Raw genomic sequence first — 13483 nt, forward strand, 5'->3', positions numbered from 1 at the left:
GTAATGGAATTGAAACCTGGTCTGCAGCGGCTCCAAATCGTCCAAATCTTGGCTTGTAACTCCTTGACCTCTTTTTTTCCCCCCTTTAGCTTTTTCACCCCTTGGCTCAGGCTGGTTGGGACAAGATGGGAGTGGGTGGTTTGAATCAGTTTGTATGTTATATTCGTTTATTGATTATATTCTGTTATTTTGTTTTTACTTAAAAAGTTGAACACAATTAAAAATGTTATTCGCTTTAAGTTTTGTGCCTTGTGATATATGGAAGGTTATGCATGCCAAAAGTAAGCAGAATCCAATGTGTCAACTGGATTGAAAGAAACATTTATTAGAAAGAAGGCAAAGCTGACATTTGACAGTAAAAGTATGGCTGTTTGTTTCGGCCGCACTAGGAACTGATTATTGGCTTTTGGCGCACCAAAGAGCCGCTATGTCTGGTCACTATTCAGGGAGTGTTTGGGGGTCCACATCAATGAAAGGGTGGACTGGTCTTGGAAAACACAGTGGAACTAGAGAAGAAAGAGCGGAGTTAATCACCTTATTACATGTTCATTCTGTTCTAACAATAAGAATTTCTATCACAAAAGAATAAATACCCTTTAAATGTCTTTTACCCTGCGTTTTTAATATACATAAACAATATGGACAAACCATAATTAAAAAAAGACACACTTTGAATTTATATTAACAAATAGTGCTAAAGACTCACTCGTTAGGGGACTCAAGAATTTGTGTTTGTAATTCCCGCAGCAGTTCTTTAACTTCAGCTTGGTTCGCAGAGGACATGTGAATTGTCTGCATTGGCATGGATGGGATTTCCACAGGGCCAAACTGTACCGCCCTAAGCCTTGGCCTGCTCCCACATCCGCCTCCTCCTCTCCCTCTATAAAAGGTCGACCTGTAAAGACAGAGCTCCACGAGTAACATTTCAGATGAAACTATGAAATCCGCTGTATTTTTAAAATGCTCAAATCACCTTCATTTTCTACCGTTTCACTCCTCATAATAAACATTTGTCCCTTTATCTTTTACTACTAAAAACAACAGCTTTATGTTGAGAAAGTCACAGAGAAAAAAAAGCTGTTCTTTTTAAAATATATATACCATTGATCTTTAGTTTTTATTCTGGACAAAATGTGAAAGACAAAACTAAATTGTGAAATTACTCCCGGTGACTGCTTTTCAGTTTTAACCATAAGATTAAAGAGTGAGGCACTGGTGAGAAATATCAACAAGAACAAGAAATTGGAAAAAAAGTTTAAGTTTCAGACATATGGCATTTTATAAGCAGGCATACAAGTAAAAAAGTGTAAATACCGTTTACCTGAAAAATGTTGTCATCTTATATATAAAAAAAAGGTGATCACGCTGATCCATGTGATTATAGGTCAGAAAGCTTAACAGCCATCATGGGTAAATAAATAATGCAAATTATTAAAGAAAAGATTGAGCACCACACAGCAAGAGTGGGCATATTACTAAACAGTCTGTGAGGGTTCAGGCAGGGGAGATATTACTTTGAATTTTAACTAAAAAACTTAAAAAAAAAAATGAAGACACTTTGTCTGTGGAATCATTCCTGCGAGTCAGGCTTTGGTAATTTTGGAAAAACGCGGCTACAACCACTTCCGGTTAGTGGAAATAGCTAAAAATATGATAGAAATCTAGGTTTTGTACCTTATACTTGTATGCAAAATTTAGTTGACCTACAGTCATATGAAAAAGTTTGGGAACCCCTCTTAATTCTTTGGATTTTTGCTTGTCATTGGCTGAGCTTTCAAAGTAGCAACTTCCTTCTAATATAAGACATGCCTTATGGAAACAGTAGGATTTCAGCAGTGACATTAAGTTTATTAGATTAACAGAAAATATGCAATATGCATCATAACAAAATTAGACAAGTGCATAAATGTGGGCACCTCAACAGAGATATGACATCAGTACTTAGTTGAGCCTCCTTTTGCTCGTTTGAGCCTTTAGACGCTGTCCTCCTATAGCCTTTGACGAGTGTCTGGATTCTGGATGTTGGTATTTCTGACCATTCTTCATACACAATCTCTCCAGTTCAGTTCAATTTGATGGACAGCCTGCTTAAAATCATCCCATAGATTTTCGATGATATTCAAGTCATGGGACTGTGACGGCCATTCCAGAACATTGTACTTCTCCTTCTGCATGAATGCCTTTGTAGATTTCAAACTGTGTTTTGGCTCATTGTCTTGTTGGAATATCCAACCCCTGTGTAACTTCAACTCTGTGACTGATGCTTGAACATTATCCTGAAGAATTTGCTGATATTGGGGTAAATTCATCCAACCCTTAACTTTAACAAGGGCCCCAGTCCCTGAACTAGCCACACAGCCCCACAGCATGATGGAACCTCCACCAAATTTGACAGGAGGTAGCAGGTGTTTTTTGTGAAATGCAGTGTTCTTCTTCTGCCATGCAAAGTGCTTTTTGTTAGGACCAAATAACTCAATTTTTGTCTCATCAGTCCAAAGCACTTTGTTCCAAAATGAATCTGTCTTGTCTAAATGAGCATTTGATACAACAAGCGACTCTGTTTGAGAGTGCAGAAAGGGCTTCTTTCTCATCACCCTGCCATACAGATGTCCTTTGAATTGTAGAACGATGTACAGATACGCCATCTGCAGCGAGATGTTCTTGCAGGTCTTTGGAGGTGATCTGTGGGTTGTCTGTAGCCATTCTCATAATCCTCCTCATATGCCACTCCTGTATTTGTCCTGGCCTGCCAGACCTGAGTTGGTTTAACAGCAACTGTGCCTGTGGCCTTCCATTTCCTGATTCCATTCCTTACAGTTGAAACTGACAGTTTAAACCTCTGAGATGGCTTTTGTAGCCTTCCCTAAACCAGGAGACTCGACAATCTTTGTGTTGAGATCTTTGGAGAGTTGCTTATAGGATCCCATGCTGTCTGTCACTCTTCAGAGGAGAGTCAAAGGGAAGCACACCTTGCAATTGACCCCCTTAAATACCTTTTACCACTCATGATTGGACACTCCTGTCTATGAAGTTCAAGTCTTAACGAGCTCATCCAACCAAATAATCAGCATTGAGCAGTGACAGGCATTCAAATCAGCAAAATGACAAGGGGACCCACATTTGTGCACAGCCAGTTTTTCACATTTGATTTAATTTCATACAACTAAATACTGCGTCACTAAAAATCTTTGTTCAGAAAACACCGCAGTGCTCAGATGTTCCTAGGAAATGAAAGACATACCACTGTTATCTTTTTTGTTGAAAGGAGAGTCAATTATTATGCAGGCTGAGAGGGGGTCCCAAACTTTTTCATATGACTGTAAGTGAAAGCATACTCAAGTTATTGTGTTTACACACACAGACAGACAGACACACAGTCATAATTCCAAGAATTTGCACTCAGGGAGGTCTAAAACTTCGAGATTCATCAAAATCTTGACACTGAATTTTTGGACGATTCCTACTTTGTATAGGAAAAAGTAAAAAAAAACTACAAGGGTGAAGGCTTGGAGTTTTTCTGCATTTGGGAAGTTTAGAGTTTATCTCCATGTAAAGCATTGCGAGCATACAGTATTTGTTTATTTACTTCTCTAATGTGGCGTACATGTGTACATCTGCTGCACACCATTTGAGAACCATAGATCTACGGGTTCATCAGACGTTTATTGAGAATTACACAGTAGATAAAACTTTAAGGATATGAAGTGGGAACAAAGTAAACTTGGTTGGGAAAAATGGGCCACAGTGTGAAAAACCTGGATAAACGAACAGCTTTGTAAACACTGTCCGGACTGGTGCCTAAAAAGAAGACATTTTAAGGGCAACCAGGACATATACTGTAGTAACTGTAGGTGGATCCCAGCTATCATTTTTAAATGCACTCATTAACAAAAACACAGGTGAAATCTTGACAGTAAATTTTGTACAAGCTGTTTCCTCCCACAGTCCAAAGACATGCAGGTTAGGTGCATTGGCGATCCTAAATTGTCCTTGGTGTGTGCGTGTGTGTGTTCTGCAGTGGGCTGGTGCCCTGCCCGGGATTTGTTCTTGCCTTGCGCCCTGTGTTGGCTGGGATTGGCTCCAGCAGACCCCCGTATCCCTCTGTTAGGATATAGTGGGTTGGAAAATGACTGACTGACTAACTAATACCAAAGTCACTCAGAGAACCACAGGTAAATGGAATAAGATGCCAAGTAATGTGGTAGAAACTAGTACTCTGGAGAATTGCAGAAATTGTCTTGGTAGTTATTTTGGAGAAATTATTTGACTAAGATTGACAAGCTTTATTGGGTTGAACAGCATGTTGTCGTCAAAATTTATTTTTATGTTTTTAATGTTCATAAAGCAGATAAGGAGTTATAAGCATAACATGAGGAACAATGAAAAGGATACTAAAAGCATTTAGACATTGTGAAAAAAATGTCCTAATTCACATCAATCTGATAATTGACTCACCTGGTTGGTGGGCTACGACTGCAAAAGGGTGTAAAATCCTCTCCATCATCCCAGCCCTTCTTGAAGCCTCCCCCAACCCCGCCACCTCCACCTCGAGATTTGTTAAAATGTGCCCCTCCTCTGTGAGGCTTTGCTTTTCTTCTACCATTCATACCTTCGGATGTGGTTTACACCCTGAAATGAAAATTGAAAGAAGTATTAAAATGACATTTAGGTTATGGGTTGCTTCATACCTTGGGAACCGACCAAGATGCTCATCTCTTGAGACTGATCAAATATTTCCACTTATCGTATCATATACAAGAATCCTGAATTTTCAACCCATGTTAATCCAGTTCAGGATCAGTGGCCATTAGCCTAGCTCACTGGTTCCCAAACTCGGTCCCGAGGACCCCCTGTGGCTGCAGGTTTTTATTCCAAGTTCACAATTAGTGATAAAAATTGATCTTGTTTAGTCAGTTGGTCTTTTTTTCCTTCTCTTATTCTGCCTTTAAAAAAGAACAGCAGTATGATTTTTACATTTATATGTTCATTTAGAAATATTTCTACTTTTGCTTTAAATGCTTACCTCTCTTTTGTTGTTGTCCTATTGTTTTGTTATTTTTGGGCAGTTTGCACCCTTCATTGTATCCAAATAATGATAATTAAAACAAACAGAACTGACAGCCAGGTAAACAACACTGAATGATGAAAGGCTGCAATAACTTTAGCGTCACACCCACTAATTAGTAGATAATAAATTAAACAATCAGGACACCTGGAAAATCAGGCTGAAAATTGTTAAAAAGTCATGAAAAAAATACACATATACTGTACATTCACCTAAAGGATTATTAGGAACACCTGTTCAATTTCTCATTAATGCAATTATCTAATCCACCAATCACATGGCAGTTGCTTCAATGCATAAGGTTACACCCTGAGGCAGACGCGTGAGTGAGGAGGGCCCCGCCTCCAATGAGTGCTAATAAATCGGTATCGCAAGCAAACTATGATACTGAGTGCGATGAGAAAGTTGCAAAATCAACAGAATGTTCGGTTTTAAAAATTTCAAGTCCCAAGTCCTCATGGTTCGGGAGATTTCGTGATGAGTGACTGAGTCATTGGTATTTGGCTTTTTATATCTGATGCAGACACTCCTTTGACGAGGAAGATAAAGGATTATTAGGAACACCTGTTCAATTTCTCATTAATGTAATTATCTAATCAACCAATCACATGGCAGTTGCTTCATTTAGGGGTGTGGTCCTGGTCAAGACAATCTCCTGAACTCCAAACTGAATGTCAGAATGGCAAAGAAAGGTGATTTAAGCAATTTGGAGCGTGGCATGGTTGTTAGTGCCAGACGGGCCGGTCTGAGTATTTCACAATCTGCTCAGTTACTGGGATTTTCACGCACAACCATTTCTAGGGTTTACAAAGAATGGTGTGAAAAGGAAAAAAAAACATCCAGTATGCGGCAGTCCTGTGGGCGAAAATGCCTTGTTGATGCTAGAGGTCAGAGGAGAATGAATGGGCCGACTGATTCAAGCTGATAGAAGAGCAACTTTGACTGAAATAACCACTCGTTACAACCGAGGTATGCAGCAAAGCATTTGTGAAGCCACAACACGCACAACCTTGAGGCAGATGGGCTACAACAGCAGAAGACCCCACCGGGTACCACTCATCTCCACTACAAATAGGAAAAAGAGGCTACACTTTGCACGAGCTCACCAAAATTGGACAGTTGAAGACTGGAAAAATGTTGCCTGGTCTGATGAGTCTCGATTTCTGTTGAGACATTCAAATGGTGGAGTCAGAATTTGGCGTAAACAGAATGAGAACATGGATCCATCATGCCTTGTTACCACTGTGCAGGCTGCTGGTGGTGGTGGTGTAATGGTGTGGGGGATGTTTTCTTGGCACACTTTAGGCCCCTTAGTGCCAATTGGGCATCGTTTAAATGCCACGGGCTACCTGAGCATTGTTTCTGACCATGTCCATCCCTTCATGACCACCATGTACCCATCCTGTGATGGCTACTTCCAGCAGGATAATGCACCATGTCACAAAGCTCGAATCATTTCAAATTGGTTTCTTGAACATGACAATGAGTTCACTGTACTAAAATGGCCCCCACAGTCACCAGATCTCAACCCAATAGAGCATCTTTGGGATGTGGTGGAACGGAGCTTCGTGCCCTGGATGTGCATCCCACAAATCTCCATCAACTGCAAGATGCTATCCTATCAATATGGGCCAACATTTCTAAAGAATGCTTTCAGCACCTTGTTGAATCAATGCCACGTAGAATGAAGGCAGTTCTGAAGGTCAAACACCGTATTAGTATGGTGGTCCTAATAATCCTTTAGGTGAGTGTATATTCCCTTATAAGTGCCAAGTGCATTTTAATAAACATTTACCACACTTGATTTTGTTATTTCTCCATTGATTCCAAAACACAGAAACTGGGAAGTAACAGCTGACTTAATTAAGCTAGGAGTCCAATTAAAAACAGAAGTTGGTTGGAACAAAAACCTGCAGCCACAGGGGGACCCCAAGACTGAGTTTGGGAAGCACTGGCCTAGCAGTATTTGGTGCAAGGCAGGTGTCAAGTGACATGAGGCAGAGGCAATACACAATGTCACCCATCCAATCATTCCCCTTTGAAACTTACCAGTCCTAAGCAAGCCTGCAGGAAGGCTGGGGCCAACCCCAGAAAACTTCAAGCACAAGGCAGGAATAATCCCTGGAACAGGGCACCAGTCCACTGCAGGGTAATCACACTCCTACTCAAACACACTTTAGGGCCAAATATAGCATCACCAATCCTCCTAAACTGCATGTCTTTGGGCTGTGGAAGGAAACCCCTGTGGACACAGGTAGAACATGTAAACTCCATGTAGGACAAGAACCCTGGTCTCCTTACTGTGAGACAGCAGCGATACCACTGTGACAGAATGTATTATTTTAGAAAGGCATTCAAATATAGGCCAAGGCAGTTTGGATATCTGGTTAGGACACCGCAGACATCCCTCACTGAGCTACTATTAGGAAGGGGCCAATAACAGGAGGTCTCAGGAAGACCCAGTTAACCTGGAAGCTTCTGGGACTCCACCAGAGAGAGGCTGAAATCCACTGTTTGGAAAAAGGCAGCCTCATCAGCTTCTTCCATCCATCCATCATCCAACCCACTATATCCTAACTACAGGGTCACGGGGGTCTGCTGGAGCCAATCCCAGCCAACACAGGGTGCAAGGCAGGAAACAAACCCCAGGCAGGGTGCCAGCCCACAGCAGCTCATCAGCTTCTTGTTAGCTGGAGTCACACTAGGACAGATATTGTCTGAAAAAAGGATACAAGAAATGAAAACCAGTCTCTGTGACATGGCCATTCTTTTCACCTAAATGCTGAATTATACTTCTGCATCGAGCCTATGCTGCAAACTTTTGCCTTAACACAAGTTGGCGATGTTTGTAGTACACAAAAAAAAGCAAACAATCCATTCAAATGCAGGCGGTTGTTGCCCTCCAGGATTATCGCTCCTCTTGCACATGTTCTCTTCCACGTTCTTCCGTGGGTGAAAGTGTTTGTCCCTCACATTTTTCCTCTTTTTTCATACAACAAAACTGAAACACAAACGGCAATACTTTTCAGTAAAGACATAGTTACCAAAATGGCCAACCACAGTCATAGTGGTCTGTGCAGCGTCCACGTTGACAAGATGTGGTTATATTTTTTTGAGGAGATGCGTTGTCAGGCTACACATTAGCTACATTGTAGGCTACGCGAGCGACAGCTTAGCTACATTATGGGCTCAACAAAGAAGCAAGCATCAGGTTTAATTTGATGACAAGTGACTTTAGTAGCCTTTCAAATTGATGATGCTGCTCTAGTTCACTGCTAGCACTGTTTCTGCTCTCACACGTGCATGAGGTTAGCGACATCTTATTCAGGTGTCAGCATATGCAAGGCCCCCTGCTAAAGACTCCTAGCTGGTGGAACGAGCTGCTCACCTAAACTCAAAATTTTGATTCCGTCGACGTGTTTAAGAAGCATTTGAAGACTCTCTTATTTGGTGAATTTCTATCTAACGTCTATTAGCTATTAGGGTTCTATAATCCAGGAATTGTAAGTCACTTCTACTTTGTTCTGAGCTGTTCACTTGTAATAATCAATTCTGTAGCCTCATTCTCTCACCCCTGTCCCCAAACAGACTCCCCTCATAATGATATTAACTCGGTTATATTGATCTCTTTTGTAAGTTGCTTTGAATAAAAACGTCTGCTTAGCCAATCAATGTAAATGTAAGTTCAAATCTTTGATGCTCGCCTATAGAGTAGTTAACGGCTTAGGACACACATACAGTATATGAAGACACTCGTGAGGTTCTCCACTCCTTCTCTGCCACGCAAGTGTGCCAATGAATGGCACCACCTCTGTGTGGTATCAGATATCAGTGCAGACCTCCTAGCTGGTAGAATGTGATGCCCTCCTCCATTCGAACTGCTGACTGCCTCAGGGCGTTCAAGAAGCATTTGAAGGCTCTCTTATGTGATGAATTTCTGGCTAACTGATATTAGCGGTTAAGTATCTTGTTCTGAGCTCTTCGAATGAGGGGACCAATTCTGTACCCTTGACCCGTCACACTTCCCAAATAGTCCCCCTTAACACTGATGTTTACTTGATTATGTTGATCTCTTCTGTAAGTTGCTTTGGATAAAAGTATCTGCTAAGCCAATAAAAATAAATGTTAGGTTCAAATCCTTGATGCTTGCCTACAGAGTAGTCAAGCACTATGCATACGGAAACACTTGAGAAGTCTCCTCGACCACTCAAGTGTGCTGATGAATTGGAGTCTGGCAATGCCAACTCTGTGTGGTATCAAATCTCAGTTCAGACTCTTCACATGTAGCTCCTAGCTGGTGGAACAAGCAGCCCACCTCCACTCAAAGTGCTGACTCCCACTGTGTGTTTAACTCTCTTAGGGCGGATGTCGACACAAGGGGTAGAGGGCTGATGCCAACTAAACTCGACATCTGGGGCAGATGGCAATAAAAGCTGTAAATATCAATAAAACTCACTGTTACAATATAAGTAGACCCTCTTTGCAAGGAGGACTGTTAGACTCGCTAACATGACATTGAATCCATGCATAAGCGGGAGTAGCGTAAACAACAACTAGAACAGCATTTGACACCGGGCAAGAGAGTGATGCAAATACGCAAAGCACAATACTCTGTGCCCGTTATTTATTTATTGCGTATTACTGACTGTGACTTATCGAACTCCAATTTTGATGCAAGTGATCTGGAGATCGAAAACCAAAGTAACCTGCGTCAGCTGATCAACCTACGACAATGTTCGACCGGAAGGACTACAAAGACCCTTATCAAATTCCGATTTTGATGCAAAGGATCTGGAAATTGAAAATGAAACATGGGTACTTGCATCAGCTGATCGAGCAGCTGACACCCCTATGGCAACATTTGACTGGGAGGACAACACAGACATTTATCGAATTCTCATTTTGATGCAAACAACCTAGGAATCAAAAACGAAACACAGGTCCCTGCATCAGCTGATTGATCTCCAGCTGATCGTGTAGCTGATGCACCTAAACAACGGTCGACTGGAAGGACTACACAGACACTTATCGAATTCCAATTTTGATGCAAACAATTTGGAAATCAAAAACGAAAGACAGGTACTGCATCAGCTGTTTGGTCTCCAGCTGACACACCTATAGCAATGTTCGGCTGGCAGGACTACAGAGACATTTATTGAATTCCGATTTTGATGCAAACAATCTGGAAATCGAAAACGAAACACAGGTACAGGCACTTGCAATAGCTGATCGGTCCCCAGCTGATCATGCAGCTGACGCTCCAACGTCAATGTTTGACTGGAAGGACTACACAGACACTTATCGAAGTTCAAATTTGATGCAAACGATCTAGGAATCGAAAATGAAAGATGGGTACCTGCAACATCTGATCAGTCCCCAGCTGATTGTGCAGCTGATGCACCTAAACAACAGTCGACAGGAAGGACTACACAGACATTTATCGAATTCTCATTTTGATGCAAACAATCTAGGAATCAAAAACGAAACACAGGTACCTGCATCAGCTGATTGATCCCCAGCTGATCGTGCAGCTGACGCTCTAACGTCAATGTTTGACTAGGAGGACAACACAGACACTTATCGAATTCCAATTTTGATGCAAACAGTCTGGAAATTGAAAATGAAAGATGGGTATTTGCAACATCTGATCAGTCCCCAGCTGACACCCACAGCAACGTTCAACTGGGTGGACTACACAGCCATTTATCAAACTCCGATTTTGATGCAAACAATCTGGAAATCGAAAACAAAAGACCGGTACCTGCATCAGCTGTTTGGTCCCCAGCTGACACACCTATAGCAATGTTCGACTGGCAGGACTACAGAGACATTTATTGAATTCCGATTTTGATGCAAACAATCTGGAAATCGAAAACGAAACACAGGTACAGGCACTTGCAATAGCTGATCGGTCCCCAGCTGATCATGCAGCTGACGCTCCAACGTCAATGTTTGACTGGGAGGACTACACAGACACTTATCGAAGTCCAAATTTGATGCAAATGATCTAGGAATCGAAAATGAAAGACAGGTACCTGCATTAGCTGATCACAGTGCTGAACACGCTCACGTAGCTGACGCGCCTACAGCAACGTTCACCCTGGGAGGACTACACAGACATAGATATGTGGGAGGTAAGCTGGCTACTGGACTTCATCAAATACACAGCGTGCTTGTGGACACAATGGATTACCAGCCACTTGACTACTTTAAGTTGTTTGTTTTTTTTTTTTTCCCAGAAAGTTCCTTCCAGCTTATGAGTGATGAGACAAACAGACATGGAATAAGTATGTGAATTTAGATACTGTAGAGCAGGGGTTCTCAACGTCGGCCCTGGGGACCCCCTGTGGCTGCAGGTTTTTGTTCCAACCAGCTTGTTTTTAATTGAACTCCTGGGCTAATTAAGTGAACTGATATTTCCCAAGTTCTGTGTTTAAGGAACAATATATTAATTAGAAAACTAAGTTTGCTAAAAAATATATATATATATATTAAAATGTACCAAGCAGTTATATAGGAATAATGTATTTTTTTTCCTTTTTAACAGTATTTTCATCTTGATTTTCATTCTGCTTTTCTAGGTGTTCTAATTGTTTAATGAATCCATTATTTACTTACATTTAATTAGTGGGTCTGACTCTAAAGTAGCTGCAGCCTTTGATTATTCTGTGTTGTTTGCCTGGGTGTCTGATCTGCTCATTTTTAATTGTCATTAGGAAGGGGGGAAAACTGCACAGAGAAGGGGCAAAATATCAACAAAAGAGAGTTAAGCATTTAAATCTAGAGCAAAAGCAGAAATATTTATAAATGTCTTATAAATGTAAAAATCATGCTGCTATGCTTTTCTGAATGTCTACTAAAAGAAAAAAAAATACCAGCTAATTAAATGAGATCAGTGCTATAAGGTGTTGTCACTGATTTGGAATCTGCTTGCCACAGGGGGTCCCCAGGACCGACGTTGAGAACCCCTGCTGTAGAGGTTCACAGAACACTAAACAGAGTGACATCTGTCATAAATAATTATTGTATGTTGATTTATGTGTGAAAACATTGTGTTGTGTACTTTGATGGAAAAATATTCAGCCCTGGGACAAAAATGAAAAAAATAATTAGCCCTAAAAGAGGTAAGAAGTGTCTAAAGAACCTCTTGTGTGATGAATTTCTGTCCAACTGACATCAGCTGTAAGGGTTTTATAATCTAGGAGCTGGAATTTGCTTGTATTTTGTTCCAAGCTCTTCACTTGTGCCCCAAACAGTCCCCAAAACTGAGGTTTACTTGATGCTGTTGACCCCTTTGGTACGCCACTTTGGATAAAAGTGTCCGCTACACCAATACATGTGAACTGAAGTTGAAATCCTTGATGCTTGCCTACGAAGCATTAGAGACACTCACTCGACAGGTTCATAGGTCCTTCTCGACCACTCAAGTGTGCCAATGAATGGCATCTGGTCAATTTCTGTCAAAGCCGTTAGGTTTTTATAATCTACAACCCGTAACTGACTTGTATTTTGTTCTGATCAATTGTGTACCCTTGTCCTGTCACACTTGTTCCCATGCAGTCCCCAAGACTGATGACTACTTGACTATGTTGACCTCTTTTGTAAGTCACTCTGGAAAAATGCGTCTGCTATACAAATAAATGTAAATACCACATGGAAGAGGAGGCTCGGTGCGGATAGTGCTGGTGAGCATCCTTAAGAAAGAAGATGGAAGATAAAGGAACCAAAGCGTTGAATGGCATTCCACGGAGATCAATGAGGCGTCATCTCCATGGGAGGCACTTCCTTGGGGTGGGAGGAGTACAAGAAGTTAGGACCTGGAGGGGCAGGCATTGGGGTGTTGACTTTAGACAAATTCTACACTCATATTTATGCTGCACTGTCTGTCTGAACGACCCGAAGCTTTTCCCTTTTCATTTTCTTTTTGTTGCTACTCCTCGCCCGCACGTTGCACCACAGACACTTTTTTTCTTTTCAGTCTACAAAGCTTCGAATTGTTAGTTTTAACGAACAACTAACCATTAATTGAGCTCATACGTTATTTAGACAGATCGTAACATCACCATACACAGACACACGCACACAGGAAAAAGCAGAATGGGAAAGATTACCGGAGTACCGCTATCAGCGCCGCAACAAAGAAGAGCATCAATCCGGTGACGGGCCGGCTGCAGGTTCAACGCCGCTGCTTTTCGTCAGGAATGCTCGCAACTCTACAGACGTCGATGCGGCCGCTTGTGCGGGATGCACTAGGTGGCGGGAGGTGGGTAATTGCGCAGTTATGCGCAGGCTTTCATGTTTGCAAATTCGGCCCTTCTACTCCCCTTCATTGTACGGGATCAGTGGAAGAGGTCACGGCCGGCAACTTCTTCCGGGTCAAGCAGTCCTTTTCCCTCCCCCGCCTGTTCCACCACCTCC

General features: G+C 41.7%; 1 protein-coding gene across 1 annotated transcript in view; it reads right to left on the reverse strand.

The window, feature by feature from the left end:
* Positions 1–13410, reverse strand: part of dhx57 (DEAH (Asp-Glu-Ala-Asp/His) box polypeptide 57) — a 74425-nt gene extending 61015 nt beyond the window's left edge. Inside the window, exons 1-3 of the mRNA XM_039739067.1 lie at positions 13177–13410; positions 4456–4629; positions 707–895 (exon numbers count right to left, since the gene is read on the reverse strand). Of these exons, the coding sequence (XP_039595001.1) occupies positions 707–895; positions 4456–4607 (341 nt within the window). The 5' untranslated portion in view covers positions 4608–4629; positions 13177–13410. The remainder of the gene's footprint in view (positions 1–706; positions 896–4455; positions 4630–13176) is intronic.
* Between the last annotated feature and the right edge of the window lie 73 nt (positions 13411–13483).

This window comes from Polypterus senegalus, chromosome 16 (assembly GCF_016835505.1).
Source record: "Polypterus senegalus isolate Bchr_013 chromosome 16, ASM1683550v1, whole genome shotgun sequence".
In the NCBI taxonomy this organism is placed as follows: domain Eukaryota; kingdom Metazoa; phylum Chordata; class Cladistia; order Polypteriformes; family Polypteridae; genus Polypterus; species Polypterus senegalus.